The 15,650-nt window shown below is 39.2% G+C and overlaps 1 protein-coding gene across 2 annotated transcripts in view; it reads left to right on the top strand.

Moving 5' to 3' along the window:
• The window catches only part of PDGFRA (platelet derived growth factor receptor alpha), a 34,238-nt gene extending 19,221 nt beyond the window's left edge, over nt 1-15,017 (top strand). For both annotated transcript variants that reach the window (XM_042870430.1, XM_042870429.1), the window contains exons 13-23: nt 1,536-1,640; nt 2,356-2,466; nt 2,728-2,881; nt 4,213-4,379; nt 5,476-5,591; nt 6,195-6,317; nt 6,908-7,019; nt 9,029-9,128; nt 9,249-9,354; nt 10,017-10,252; nt 11,683-15,017. In XM_042870430.1, the coding sequence (XP_042726364.1) occupies nt 1,536-1,640; nt 2,356-2,466; nt 2,728-2,881; nt 4,213-4,379; nt 5,476-5,591; nt 6,195-6,317; nt 6,908-7,019; nt 9,029-9,128; nt 9,249-9,354; nt 10,017-10,252; nt 11,683-11,830 (1,478 nt within the window). In that variant the 3' untranslated portion in view covers nt 11,831-15,017. The remainder of the gene's footprint in view (nt 1-1,535; nt 1,641-2,355; nt 2,467-2,727; nt 2,882-4,212; nt 4,380-5,475; nt 5,592-6,194; nt 6,318-6,907; nt 7,020-9,028; nt 9,129-9,248; nt 9,355-10,016; nt 10,253-11,682) is intronic.
• Nucleotides 15,018-15,650: the final 633 nt, after the last annotated feature.

Below are 15,650 nucleotides of genomic sequence, written 5' to 3'. Positions count from 1 at the left end.
AGATGTGTGTCTCATGGTTTGGGGAGAAATTGGCTCGTGAAGACAGGAAGATCAAGGAGCATCAGCAAACGCGATCACTTTCTGAAGGGCTGCATCCTGCCATGTGGCTTCCAGATTTTCAGGCTGAAAAATTTCAGGGGCCAAATTTCAGGTTGTTTGAATTAGTCCGAAATTTAGTGGGAAGATTTCTCACATCCTGACTGACTGGAAAGAATAACTTGGAGCACAGGAATCTTGAGAAGAAACAGCATGGTTTTCGTGTGCATGACAAACTACACTGTCATGATCTTGGAGAAGTTCTTAGTTGTAACTCATCTAAGCACACACCATTTCTTGTGCTTGCTAACGATGTAGATATTTATTTTTGGCTGGAAACTTTTTCCCTAAAGAGTGTATACAATAAAAGTATGGGCTGTAGCCTTAGGATAACAGAAACATGTGGTATTGCATGCCATATAACACCTTCAGATGCGTAAAAGGCAGAAAGTTCAAAATACAAGTGAACATCACAGACAAAATGCTATTTATCTCCATAGTAAAAAGCCCTATATAGTCTCCTCATGTTGGAAGTTAAAAAAAAAAAAGAAAGAGCTCATTGGGAATATGAAAATGTCCTGGCATCTGGAGCTCATACAGGGGTTTGTTCACTGAATAAACGTTGCCTTAATGAACTTGCTGTCCAATATGGAATCAATGAATTATAGTATTTTGTATTATGTTTGTGCACTTCATACTTCTTTAGAATTCTGCTCAATCTATACACAATTATTCTGCATGCTGCATCCATAATAGAAGACAGGATATAATAATCAAAACTTTTTGTCTAAATTGATTTGTGGGAAGAGTAAATATGTATAAACATTAGCTGTTTCATCATAGCACTTGGAAATTTGCAATAAAATTTATTCGACCAGATGAAACACACTTGTACATTAAACTTCAGAGGAGTTTCCCTCATATGTGATCAATATGTATTTCAGCTTCCTTCAGATTACTGATGGTCTTGCTTGTCTATTTCTAAATGTTCTGCTGATTCCCTTCAGCCTGTCTTACTGGTAGCTGTATCAGCATCAATATAGTAACCTAAAACCACAGCTGGAGAGCCTAGTTCAGATCTGAAGTGAAGGCCACAACTGTGCTGTAGTCGGATACCAACTGAGGCAAGTTTAGGTATAGGAAGTTCAATGCTTAGGGAGGGTGAGGGTAGAATGGCAGAATAAGGGACAAATCTGTATGAACTGCACAGTTTCTCAGAGTTCTTCTCCTACAAGATCCCACATGTAGATGCACTTCTAATGCTTGCTTACTTGCTTTTATTTAGGAACTGTACTTAATTTCTTTAAAATATATTTGCATTTTCTGTTTAACGACATCACATATTATTATTATTATTATTATTATTATTATTATTATTATTATTAACATCAGTGTTCTGTCTAAGTGAGTGAACTCATAGCCCGAAGAGGAACAGCAGCAGAAAATGAGGCTAATTGCTGTTACACACTGGAATAAAAAATGCTCTTTCTCATGTTCAGGTCGAATCCTTGGTTCTGGTGCATTTGGAAAAGTGGTGGAAGGAACAGCATATGGACTGAGTCGTTCTCAACCAGTGATGAAAGTAGCTGTGAAAATGCTGAAACGTAAGTTATCACCATTCCATTTTCTATTCTAGTTGGTGCATGTTCCCATTACATTATTTGAGCACTGCCTGTGGATAAATAGCTTCTCCATATCTGAACCTTCAAATCTACCTGCAGTGTGGAGCAGGTTTGTACCAGTTGCTCAAGAACCATGAGGAACTTTCTAGTGCTGAAAAAAGCAGCTTGCAAAGTGCCCCTGTGCTACACAGGCAATCTAATATACCCCTGGAAAAGGGCAAATAGACTGGGTCAGCTCTAGACATAGATCAAATAAGTCCTCTTTCCTGATGGATATCTGAAGCCCTTTTGTTACTTACAATGCTTCTTAATCAGGACATTTTACCTCCTACCTTTTGTATCTTCTGCTCCATAGAAGAGGTCTCCATCAGCAGAGCTGATGGTCATTCATTAGGTGTTCAAGAACCATCTTCAAGAATCATGGTACTTAGGGATATGGTTTAGTGGGCAAAATTGATGGTAAGTGGATGGTTGGACTAGATGATCTTAGAGATCTTTTTCAACCTTAATGATTCTATGATTCTATGACTTATGACTCTTCCTCCAAGTCTTAAGAAGTCCTATTGTCAAGAAAAGGACACAGTCTTCTTCAAGAAATCATTTTAGAAATGCTCTTTGAGGCAAGCAAGGAGAGATCAATTGTTATTGTGAAGGTGGTGATTGCTCTCACTCAGAGGCAGGTGTACTTTTTCAACAGCTACGGCTAGATCCAGTGAAAAACAGGCACTCATGTCTGAACTGAAGATAATGACACATCTTGGGCCCCACCTGAATATTGTGAACCTGCTTGGAGCTTGTACAAAATCAGGTGGGTTTGGCTGATTAAACGGATGCTTGTTGGGGAGCTATCATTCACAGTTTAACAATCACACAAATATCAAATGAGATTGACCTCAGCATTAAATATAAATGAATATAGATTTCACAAGCCTACTTGTTATTTGGCAGTCGTAATTTAATAAATAGAAATGTATTAACTCTAGTAATCTTCATGTTTTATATTTGATTTTCTGTTGTCTTTGGGAGCTGTCATTTTTGAAAGATGCATTATTTTGCCTTATTTCATCAGGTCCTATTTACATAATCACTGAATACTGCTTTTATGGTGATTTGGTGAACTATCTGCACAAGAACAGGGACAACTTCCTCAGTCGACATCCAGAGAAACCAAAGAAAGATCTGGATATCTTTGGGATGAACCCAGCTGATGAAAGCACAAGAAGGTGGGAAAGAGGGGAAAAAAATGTATGACCTACAACGTAAGGAATAGCATTACTAACTCTTATTCCTTTCCTTTCATTCCTTGATTTGGAGCTCTCCCTAATTCATCTCAGTGGGCTTTTGTTCATCAGTACTGTTAGACCTAAAAAGATTTCAGTGGCTTCTGTTCAATATGCCTGACATGCATCCTAGATCCATGTTTCCTCTGTGCAGATGCCCACAGCCCCAGGACCACTGCATGTTCTCCATAGGCACAGGTGCTTACAGCCTTCCTTCTAAACAAGATACACAGGAAACCACAACACACAGATTTGCAGACCTTTTAAACAAATTTCATTCTGCCCAAAGTAGTGTGAAAGATACACGGATTTAGAGGAAAAAACATATTTATAGGAAAACAGTAGCCCTGCACCTGCCTTGTTCCAGCATGTCTGGAGCACACAGTCAATGTCGTCTCTCCATTCTCTCTTCCCTATCTATCCTGAGGTCCCAAAGCATGTTTCCATTAAGAAAGCACAGCCCAGTGTTGCTCCTTTCTGTATAGATGTCCTTTTGTCTCTGTCCATCCAAGTATTACAGGTAGAGCACAGCTATCTGATTTCCTTTTTTCTTATTTGGGAATTTTTCACTGTTTAAAACTCCTTTTCGTCAAATAATGTGACGGAGCTTGCTATCTGTATTTAAGTGTTCTTCTTTATCTACCAATGGTCTAGCTAGTCTCAGTGTATTGCTTTGAGCAGCTTTTGCCAGATGATGGTGGAGGAAGCTTGTCATTATGCATTAAACAATCAAGCAATGCCATAACATCAGCCAGGATTAAGAAGGAGTCAGAAATTCCTTCAAAAAACCACACTGGCAAATAGACCAACTGACAGTAGCCAAGTCCATCTGGGACTATTCTTCTAAGCATGGCTTTGCTCAGCTTGACTGGGTTTGATGCAAACTGCATGAATGAATAAATTGATCTGTCTTTGAACTCGTTGAACTAAATGCCCTATGTAGTAACAGCTGAGTTCAGTGAGATTGCTGGAAGTTAGACAAGATATGTCTATATATCTATATATCTGACTGATGACAAAAGGACAACTTTGAAGCACTTGTATAGGTTCAACTACTGTAGTCTCTGGTAATGTGTGTGTGATAATATATTGCTGTGTTGTAATGAAGGATTATTATGTGTGTTCCCTATCAATAAATCAGCTCTTAAACCCTTGTGTTTCTTAGCAATGCAACTGTGTGTCCTAAAAACTATCAGAACATAGGATGCTGTGGCAGGGAAGCCACCTTCCTTGATAGCTGATACAACTGCTTTTTTTTTTTTTTATAATTTCAGCTATGTGATTTTATCATTTGAAAACACTGGAGAATACATGGACATGAAACAAGCTGATACAACTCAGTATGTGCCAATGCTGGAAAGGAAAGAGGGATCTAAATACTCTGATATTCAGAGATCTGTGTATGATCGACCTGCTTCATATAAGAAGAAATCTTTGTCAGGTAACGTAGAGTTGTCCTATTTGCATGCATCACTAAAACAAATAAACATGTCTGATTTTTGCCACTTGTGACATGGCTGTAAACTACTCAACTGTGTTCTGCATATGAGTATCAACTATAAGCTAAAAGCTGGTGCCTTATGATTCTGTGATTTTGTGACTGTCAGCGTGCTCTGGTGGCACTGCATGCTGCTGGGGCAATTTGTTTGCTTCTGTACTGAAGTGCTTAGGGGCCATATTCTGCAGTGGGGCTGCAGACATTCTTTGGAGGCAGTGGTTTCATTAGTCTTGTAGTCTGCAAGATTTTGAGCAGTAGGAATGAACAACAATAACGGTAATTTATATTGCTCTGTTTCCACTTACATTTCACATTAACTGGCACCAAATGTGCAACAATCCCAAATACTTTCCTGGATTATGTAATGAGGATAATGAATACATCCTATTCCCTGTTCCTTTTCTCAGAATCTAAATATGCTTTACTTAAAAATAGGCACAGTCACTTCTGGCCCCAGGAACTGAAGCATATCCAGCCCCAGATTTACATGGCAGACTAAAGTACTCGTATTGTGCTCTAGGACAGTAGGGATAAATGAATCACAGAATCATGACTGTTTTTTTGCCGACATCTTTCATAAAAAATATAAGATTAGTTGCCATAGAATTCCTGATTGTTTTTGCTGGTATTGGATCTGTTCCAGTGGATACTCGTTGGGAAATACAGCAGTGTTCAGAAAGTGTAAGTGGATAAGAATGTATGCGTATGCAAAAAACCCTGGTGTTTTTGAACCACACACTGAGTATTATAAACAACCTGTGTAGCACTTCAGTGAGCCTTTTAAATTTCTTTTTTTCCTGCAATTTTGTGGGAAAAATATGCAGACAGGAGGAAAAACAAAAGTTACATTTAACACTAAAAGCAGTATATGTCAGCAACTGATGCAGACATCAGCATTGGTTAGTTACTGTGAAGATTGTTTTGGCCATGGCAGCCTGCTACAGTTGTCAGCTCAGAATCATTTCAGGTAAAGGAAATGGATGCTGCTTTCACACTTTGCAGCACAAATGTATATATACTTTTCTCTGTTTCTCAATAGATTCAGAAGTAAAAAACCTTCTTTCAGATGACAGTTCGGAGGGTCTGAGCCTACTGGATTTGCTAAGCTTCACCTACCAGGTTGCACGGGGAATGGAATTCTTGGCTTCTAAAAATGTAAGTAAATAAAACAATACGTAAAAATGCAAGAAATGTCCAAATGTCTCAACTAGAAATGTCCAAATGTCTCAACTATGGGTTTCAGTTTGGATTCTGAAAACAAATACAATATAATCATGTTTTGGGGTTCTAACCAGCTTTTTAACTTACCTGGAGACTGAGACTGCCATGATTTGAGAAATCAAAGCAAAATCCTCTTCCTCGTTTTCAGCCTGTGTCATTGGTAAAGTCAGGGTCATAGGTCAGTGATGGATCTCAGCAGGGTCTAGGTGGAGGATCCATCCAAGCACAGGCCAGTGTGGTGCAAGCACGATCTATCATTAGCACACCATGGGTTGAGAGGACAGGCATCAATTTGCATCCTACCCACTGTTGTAAATGCACACGAGCCCCCTCTATTCCTGAGGACTCATGCCTCCATGACTCTATTAGAGGACAGTATCGGTGCCTGTGCAGTAGAAGAAGGTTAAGAACTGTAGAAGAAGTTAAGACTGTGCCCAGAAAGCCAACATGATCTGGGTGTTTTCAGAGAGCTTTGGAAGTGAAACAGCCCTCTAGGAATTAGCACTTCCTTGAAAGACTTAATTTCTCTCCATGCAGTGCGTGCACCGTGACTTGGCAGCTCGTAATGTCCTTCTGGCTCAAGGCAAAATCGTGAAGATCTGTGACTTTGGGTTGGCTAGAGACATCATGCATGATTCCAACTACGTCTCCAAGGGCAGCGTATGTATTTCTTAATCCCCTGAGCTTTGCTTTAACTGCAGTGAGAAGTGTCAGCCTTAAATGCCGGTTAGCAGTATTAGTTACACTAATTAACTGCTGAGACGAGCACTCTCAAGAACAATTTTTCTTTGGTTCATTAATTCTTGTGACTTTCCTAAGATTGCTTGAAAGCTGGAAAGCTCTTTGGCCTCACTTAGTGCTTCACAGGCTTACATTTTAACTGGCAAGTTTTGTGAGTGGATAAATTAAGGATCTGTCACTATGAAGAGTAGTAACACATCCATCAATGACATATCAGATCTAGATCATCAGTGCCACCCTTTGCATTATATCTCCAATCAGCCTAGTCATTTGCTAGTGAGAAAATGAATACAGTTGTAGTTTAATAAACTCTTGTGGGGAGCAGAGTAGTGTTGCTTCTAATCCTGATATCTCCTTGTGAAATGGAATTAAAAATACGTACTAGCCACATTCACAAGTTTTTCTTATTAAAGAGAAGCTAATCCCGACTGTCAAACAACAGTTGTAACAGGAAGCATTTCTTTAATGACTAATCTATGTGGTTTGGGGTTTCTTTCTTTCTGCTACAGACCTTCCTTCCAGTAAAATGGATGGCACCTGAAAGCATTTTTGACAATCTGTACACAACATTAAGTGATGTCTGGTCTTATGGTATTCTGCTGTGGGAAATATTTTCTCTTGGTATGTACTATGAACACTTTCTTACATGTTGTAATTAATTTTTTTCAGTCCAAGCTGTTCTACATACAGCATTTCAAATCCTACAGTAGGAATATAGGTGTGAAATCAACTTTCAGTTTCTTCTACATGAGGTTTCAAGTGCCAGCATTAAGTTTGAAGATGTCCCTATTCTCCAAAAGTCTTGGTTTTATTTATTTATTCATTTATTTACTTTTGCAAGGTTTTGTGCGGGATTTTTTTTTTTTTTTTTTTTTTTTGCAAGCTTTTTTTTTTTGACAGAAAATTGAAAGCAGAGAGTGAAAAGCTCCTGTGGAAAAATATTGGTGCCAGGATGGAATTTCTGGCCAAACTGTGGAGGAATGAACTTCCTCATGCATCAGGGTGCCTTGGCTGCATCTCAGCCGAGTGGCTATTTAGAAACAATCTCTTTGTATATGTTTCAAACGATCCCATCTAAGCCCCATTACAGAATGAAAACAAAATGTCAATCTTCTAGGACACTGATTTCTCATTTCCAGGTCAGCACTATTCTCACAGTTGGTTTATGGCAGCGTAAAGTGGTTATGACAGTGTTTAGCAATTACAGACAATATACATTTCCCAGCTGGGAGCAGCCTGGCTCTCGACTCAGGCTGATTAATTAGCCTCCTGGGCGGGTGGCTGGCCTGCTTCAGTAAGTGTGCTTTGCCCAGATTTACTTTGAGAAGAATTAATCATGCCTGTATGTATCTGCTACTGCCCCATGGCAACCCCAAGCCTAACGTTATTTTCTAGAATAAGTTGTTATAGAGCTGCTTCTCAAAAACAGCATTTGCACTGCTATTTATAGTATTGATAACTGCAATCTCTGGGCATAACAGTACCCTATAAATATCCATTCACAAGCATCACTGGGGTCACAGAAGTGCTATTTAGATGGGGAATTGAAGCACAACTAAGTCTGTGCTTATTGTCTTACTAGTAAGGTAGGGTCTAAAGCCTATTTTTAGGTGAAAACCTTGCTTTTGAAAAGGAGGTCTTTGGAGTAAACATTACAGCATGCATGCCTGCACCTGAGAAAGCCCACTCTTTCTTGAAAAGTGAAACATACACAAGCAAGTGACTTGCTCAAAATAGCATGGGAAGACAGTGGCAGAGCATGACCTCAAGTCTGCCAGATGCAGGCTGACCGCCTGATCTGGGTATCATGCAACCTCTGTGTTCAGTCAATACTCTTCAGAAACACTGCAAAGGGATTTTTTTTTTAAGTGGTACCAGCCTCAGTCTTTTCTAGACAATGTTTCACTTCAGAGCATACCAGAAATACCTTGCAGCTGATGCAATACAACGTACTTCAGATATTTTTGTCAGCTTTGGTTTAGTTTCATTAATTTTGATGTCATGTCAAACTTTGGTCTGAGCAGCTAGTAAGTATTTGGGGACGCTATCTGGGGACCACTCAGCTTCCCCAGTGAAAAGTCAGTATTGCAATTTTATGACCAGGTTCCACTTTAGAGCCCCTTGACGTTACAAGCAGTGAATTGCAAAGTTCCAGTTCTGTACAAGTAACCCCTCATTGGGAGAAAAGAATATTTTATACATAAAGGCACACGTGCCTGCCAACAGCTTCCAGGCTTGTTTAATACTGCTTTTAAAGTTCTTATCTTGCACCACAAAACATAAAATGATCAAAAACTGGAATAACTATATGAGCCTCTGAACAGTTCTCAAAAAGATTTTAAAAACCATTGCATCTTACCCTTCTAGGCACATAGACATACTCAACAATCTCTGAAATTTAAAATTTGTCCCAGCAGAGTATTAACCAGACAATTGAACTGTCCGTTTTCTCCAAGTGAGCATCTTTATATAGTTCAGCAAACACTAGCTGGTTGGTATTTGTAGATTTGCAAACATTTTTATTATCATAAGCTGTGGTTTATTTCAAGGCTGCAAATATTAACACAATGTAAAATAATATTTTTAAATTCAGTTTCATATAATGTTTTTTTTTTCTGTTTTATCTGCAGGTGGCACACCATATCCTGGCATGATGGTTGACTCCACTTTCTACAATAAGATAAAGAGTGGCTACCGAATGGCAAAACCTGATCATGCAACCAATGAAGTGTACGTGCGTATTTGGCTTTCCCATGTCTGGCCAGCCTCTGGACAATTTTGCCTTTTGTTTTTGCCTGATAGCTTGTTTTCCTTCCCAGTTGATTAAATTGTTTTCCATCTTATCTGTAGGTATGAGATCATGGTAAAGTGCTGGAACAGTGAACCAGAGAAAAGACCTTCATTTTACCATTTGAGTGAAATCGTGGAGAGTTTGTTGCCTGGAGAGTACAAAAAGGTCTGTATTTTGTGCATGTTTTTAGAGGGAAATGTGACTGTTGGTCCAGCCATCAGAGCCATGAACACTGGACTGACACATCCTAACCTGTATGAGTTACATGATGCAGGCAGAGGCATTACATGTTCTGGGGAAAGGAAGCTGAGGTTATCGAGAAAAGCAATTTTGTAGTTTTATTCGGTGATATCCTACCAGCTCCATGTTTCTAGCAAAGCATGTTTTTTTAAAAATATATTTGCACAGAATTTTCTAGGCAGTGAAAGTATTCCAGAAAAAGGACTATATATTGCCCGTATGTAGAATTTCTCCCCCTCCCTCTTCTGATAGAAGTTTGAGTTTGGATTCAAATTTCTACTGCTTCTGGAAAAGCTTTGCCTGCTACATCATTTGGTGTTCCATTTCCCAGTCTGCCCTTCCTTCTTTCTCCACCTCTGTGTCACATCTGCTTGTCTCCTCTGTGCTGCCACACTCATTCCTGTATCTTCTAAAACCAACTTGTCACTTAGAACTCTCAGTAACTTGGTGGTGCTGGGCTTTTACATCCAGTGTTGCAGACTCATTGAGCAAATGTTTTGGGGGTTAATGAATCATAGCTACTCAGCTGAAGAAAGGTGGTCTTAGTGAATAACATCTAATGAGGTTGTTGAAATGAATATTTTCAGAGCTATGAGAAGATTCACCTGGACTTCCTGAAAAGCGATCACCCAGCTGTCACTCGAATGAGAGGGGACTGTGACAATGCTTACATTGGTGTCACCTACAAGAATGAAGACAAGTTAAAGGATAGAGAGAGCGGATTTGATGAGCAGAGGCTGAGCGCTGACAGTGGGTACATCATCCCCCTGCCTGACATTGACCCTGTTTCTGAAGATGAGCTTGGCAAAAGGAACAGGCACAGGTGAGTACAGTTTGCAAATCAGGTAGCCCATGGTCACCTTTCTGGGTCGTGTTTGGTGACATGCATTAATACTATTTAGAATCCTACTCATTTGGTGACATGCATTGATACTTTTTAGAATCGTACTCCACAGTTCATTTCCTAGGCTCTGCTGCAGTTATGCATTAGGAAGGTTCTTTAAAGTATGGCAGTGGTACTGGCCTTAATGTTTCCAATGTGAAATACCTCATTTTGGCTCTTCTGTGACTGCCAGAGGAAGGCAACTGCTGACTTGGCCAAGTCACAGCGACTGTCTGATGCCTCAGTTGGCACTTTTTACATCACATTTTACATCACATTTGCCTCTACAGCTCAATGACTTTGAACCAGGGGAGGTTTAGGTTGGGTATCAGGAAAAGCTTATTTACAGAAAGGGTTGTTAAGCACTGGAATAGGCTCCCCGGGGAGGTGGTTAAGTGACCATCCCTGGACTTAAAAACCGTTTGGATGTGTTGCTCAGGGACAGGATTTAGCTGAGGGTTGTTAGTTAAGGTAGTATGGTTTGGCTGCGGTTGGATTTGATGATCTTTAAGGTCTTTTCCTATCTGAGCAATTCTATGATTCTATGATTCCAGTTTGAAGGGACTAAAGTTCACGAGCTTTAAAATTCAGGATAAGGTTTTTTTTCATTATCATCTGTAATATTTTGTCATAACAGTGTATCCAGAAATTTTTATTGCTTCCTTATCAGCTTATATGAATGATTTCACCAAAGCACAGCTGCATATAACCTCCACTGTAAATGGCAGTGGCTTAATTCGGTACTTCCTTTTCAGCAGCATTATACATAGGTCACTCCAAAAGTAATGTCTCCTATTTATTTCCATAAAAACTACAATAGATACAAAGAGAACAATATCACTATTTGACACAGCACAGTCTCAGCTACAAAACACTGTTTTTCAACATAGTTATCACCATTAGCATGCATTTTTGTCAGTAATGAACTAGAGCTTGCATGCCACACACTGGAAATTTTTGCACTATTTTGAATAGCGGGACAAATGAAGTTTCTAAGGAACACTAACCAAATTAAGATTTATTACCTCTATCTGTAATTCTTTGTATTATCTTACTGTCTACTGCTTTTATTGCTATCTGTTGTCACTCAACTTAATCTACTGTCCCAGCACTGTTGTAATGATATTCTTCTAATGAGTCAGAAAGTGCTTGGAGGTACATATGAACAACTTCCTCCTATGAATTTCCACGTGGTTCATTACCCTTGAGATACAAGATGTGTTGCATCCTAGGAAACATGGTCAGAGTAAGATTATGTCATGCATCAGAAAGCAAGTGTAGATGTGGTGTTCAGTTCAGTTCATAAATTGGGGTACTTACTTGGTGCCTTTTAATGTGTATTTTAGCTCTGAGATCTTTGTCTCTTCCAGTTCACAGACATCTGAAGAAAGTGCCATTGAAACTGGTTCCAGTAGCTCTACTTTTATCAAGAGAGAGGACGAGACCATTGAGGACATTGACATGATGGATGACATCGGGATTGACTCCTCGGATCTGGTAGAGGACAGCTTCCTGTAATCCCAGACACCTTCTAACTGCACATGAGGAAGCTTACTGTGCTGTCTACAGACTTCTGCTACACAGAGAAAACCACTTCATTGCAATGTCAAGGATGTGAAGAGAAGATGGATTTGTATGGAGAGATGCCCAGTGACGGGCAAAGGAATCAGCCTGAGAATGAAAGAGAGAGAGCTGTCAAAGATGGATTTTTTTAGTGTTGCTTCTTGCAGTACTTTATGAGCATCTCAGCATTGTTTGCCATTCCAACTGGTAGAGGATGACAGAAAGGCCATAAACAGACTAGTTTTGTGTTTCAAGGGCATTCCTATGACTTTGACGGATAGAATTTCCACTGCAGCAATACTTCATCATTGTAATTATGTAAATAACTATCAGCTCAAGGATCTTTTGAGGTGCACATTGAACACACTCATGGATTTTAGAAGAGATCACCCATGAATTTTGTGCACTTCTTCCCTCAATCTCAGTGTCAGCTGCTGTTGAACTATCATGTGAATTGAAGAACATGCGAAAACCACTTTTGGACCAAGAAGGTCTGAAACCACAAAAAACTGACCGGTACTACAAAACATGTTACTTTTTAACATTAATGCAAGGGGAATAATAATAATAATAATAATTAAAACCAATCTATAATAGGTGTTAGAAACCTAGTAAGTCTTTATTAACTATAGAAGATAGCTGTTTTCATGATAACACTACTACTGTTTTCCATAACATGAAGCCTGTATTTTATAATTCGTTGTCCTTCAGTAAAAGCACAGTCACAAGAAACATTATTAAGTACAAGGAGAAAAATTATGGCCTGAAAATTTGATGAAACAACCTTTATCAGGCCCTGTAGAGTATGATAATTACTCTGACTAGCTAAAATGACTTTTATAAGGAAAAGAAATTACATCCCGTAATATACTAAGATTTAGTTTTCTATTTTGAATAGAGCAGCTTTTCTAATCAGATGTACTAGAAGCAATTATTGTCCTCCAATTAAATGAACTTCTAAGCATTCAAAAAATTTTTTTTAAATTTAAATTTATGCCAGATTTCCAGGATTTTGGAGAGTGGAAGATTATGATAAACCACCAGCAACATCCCACTGTTAGCGTTCCAAAGTTTCTCAAAAGAAATCTTATTCCACAATTAGGTATGAAAAATCATTTTTATTTTTGAACAGCTCAAGGAAAAAAGACATCTCTCCCAGCCTTGAACTCCAGATTATAAAAAGCAGAAATAGTTCTGCAACAAGTATCCTTGTCTTAGTTTTGAAGTTTAAACAGAAAACTGAATATTATCTTTGCAAACTCTAACTACAAATAATAATTGCCTTCAAGTGTGCTTTCTGGATGAAGGTGCATGAAAACAAACCTGCTCTCAGCTTGCAATAGTTATTTTTTGACACCACTTACAAGAGCAAAATATTATGATTACTGCTATCACTGTTATTGATATTTTATGTTTTGGAAGACTTACACGTGAAAGAAAGGTACACCACTGCAAAGGGCCCCATCCTTTCTGGTGCTCATCTTTCGAACTTAACTAATTCAGCGCAACGAGTGCCTAACAGGACGCGCTCAGCATCTGGCATGGCAGAACCAATGCAAATGTGGTACAAACTCATCCCTGCATTGCAGTATTTTTCCTAGGAAGTATGAAAGATGGACCACCAGCAATTGACAACACACACTACCTGGATATGAATAACAAACTAAACTTTACCATGAAATGTCGCTAAGGAAAGCTACACAGCTCCCCATCACTTCCATCGTGGATGGTTGTGGATTGAAGAATAATAAATGTAATATTGTCATTTCTACAGGCAACTAATTTTGGCGCTGAGTTTCAAAAATGTCACCTGGCTGCGGCCACATGCAAATGTCCTGCAGATGTGGAAACGTGACCTGAAGTGAGGCACCTGCATTTTCAGCCCTGGTGATGTCTGACAATCATAACAAACCATGAGAATGACATGTCCTGCTTTCTCTGCAGTCAACAGACCAATACGGAGTGTCTTTCTGAGCTCCGTGTGGGGACAACTGTGAAATATAAAGACTCTTGATATAGCCTGGACACACAAGATGGTATAAAGTCCCCTTCCAGTTATTAACTATAAATTGAGGAAACACAAATTGTCTATTGGATATCCCAGATATCTGAATGGCCATTTGAGACCACACATGCCTTAATTTGCATGTGTAGTCATTACAACTGCATGCTCAAATTAGGCAAGCAATTTCACCTGCATTTTTGCACATGGCCAAGTGTTCTTTGGGGTTTGAAAATCAGGCTTGGCATGTTTTACCATACCAGTTACTGGAACACAAGGACATTTTCCCATGGTCTCCCCTTCCTCTCACTGATTTCATTCTATATTGCACAACATACATTGGGGCTAGACCCAAATGGTGGATGTGAACCAGAGCCTTCTCACTTTATGATGAATGGTAGAGTTAATGAGTGTTTGCATACCTATGGCAAGAGTCTAGCCAAACCCAGTTCATTTCAGGGTGGACTCCAATAAACCTGCCTATAAACTGGAATGAGAGGCAGAGGCAGAGTGGGGTTTATTAGAGAGGGAGAAGTGGGAGGATATGATTCCTTTAGTTTTACAATATTTTCAGTATTACCAACATTTTAGTTTGCGGCTTAATTTTTGAGAAGCCACTGGAAAACATATTCCCAAATCTTACTCTAGGGTAATTATATAACGACAATCAGTGTTAGCCTATCACAGCATTTGATTTGGAGTGGCCAACCGATTCCTTACAGTGTGGTCTGCAGCTTGTACAAAATGGTCCTAATACATGGAGAAGGACGTGAGATATGGTGATGTTATACATCAATATGTATATAAGTATTTTTATATAGACTTTTAGAATACTGCCAAAACATTTATGACAGCTATATCACTGCCTTTGTTTATATTTTTTTTTACTGTGATATATTCCACAGGCACGTTAACTGTTGCACTTTGAATGTCCAAAAGTTATATTTTAGAATAATAAAAAAGGAAGTGTTTTCAAAATGGTGGCTGTTGTGAAATATTTGAAGAAGGGCAAACTAGCCTGAGTGATGGTAGGCACAAAATGTATTACAAAATGCCCCTGTTGATATTTTGTCTTTGAAAAATCAAATCCTGTAAATTAAGATCTCTATATTTCAATAAATGATATATAATTTAAGGATATGTGAGAGGTCTATACTCACTTATTGAAAGATTGTTATAAGAGATCAGTCTTGCTTGCTTTTTTTTTTTTTTTTTTGCTGCCTGAGATTTTGGGTTAGTAGAGTGCTCTGCCAAGTCATCAGGCAGCAAGGACAGTTCCCTGACCCCTTCTGGTGTGCACAGTGAGGAACTGCCAATGAGCAGGTAACTTAACCAGTGAATTCCGTCCATGTGAAGCCCCTTTGACCCCAAACTGTGGTAGGTTTAGTACTCCACTGACTGATGTCTGAGCTCTCCACAAAAGATAAAATTGTTCTGGGTTCAGCACTGGTAGGTGTTCTGGTAGGTTCAATGCCGCCTGTCTGCACGTGCTGGGGAAAGGGGTGCGTGGGATGCAAAAGACAGCACGTGTCATGTATCTCCTATATATGCTCTGCTTCTTCTGATACAGGTGTATAAGAGGTTTTATGCAAAGGTTGTTTTTAACAAAGGACTAAAGCTGCCTAATGTCAGCCTTTAGTCTAAAGCTCTTGATGAACATAGAGGATGGATGAGTCCAACTTCAAATCACCATGGTTTCTCTTGTGTGCCCAGGTGGCCAAGTGGGCCAACAGCATCCTGGCCTGCATTAGAAATAGCGTGGCCAGCAGGAGC

Source organism: Lagopus leucura, unplaced genomic scaffold, assembly GCF_019238085.1.
Source record: "Lagopus leucura isolate 7727_CA_CO unplaced genomic scaffold, USGS_WTPT01 Super-Scaffold_100004, whole genome shotgun sequence".
Classification (NCBI taxonomy): domain Eukaryota; kingdom Metazoa; phylum Chordata; class Aves; order Galliformes; family Phasianidae; genus Lagopus; species Lagopus leucura.
Note: the sequence above shows the minus strand (reverse complement) of the source record. Positions and strands in the feature narration are given on the sequence as shown.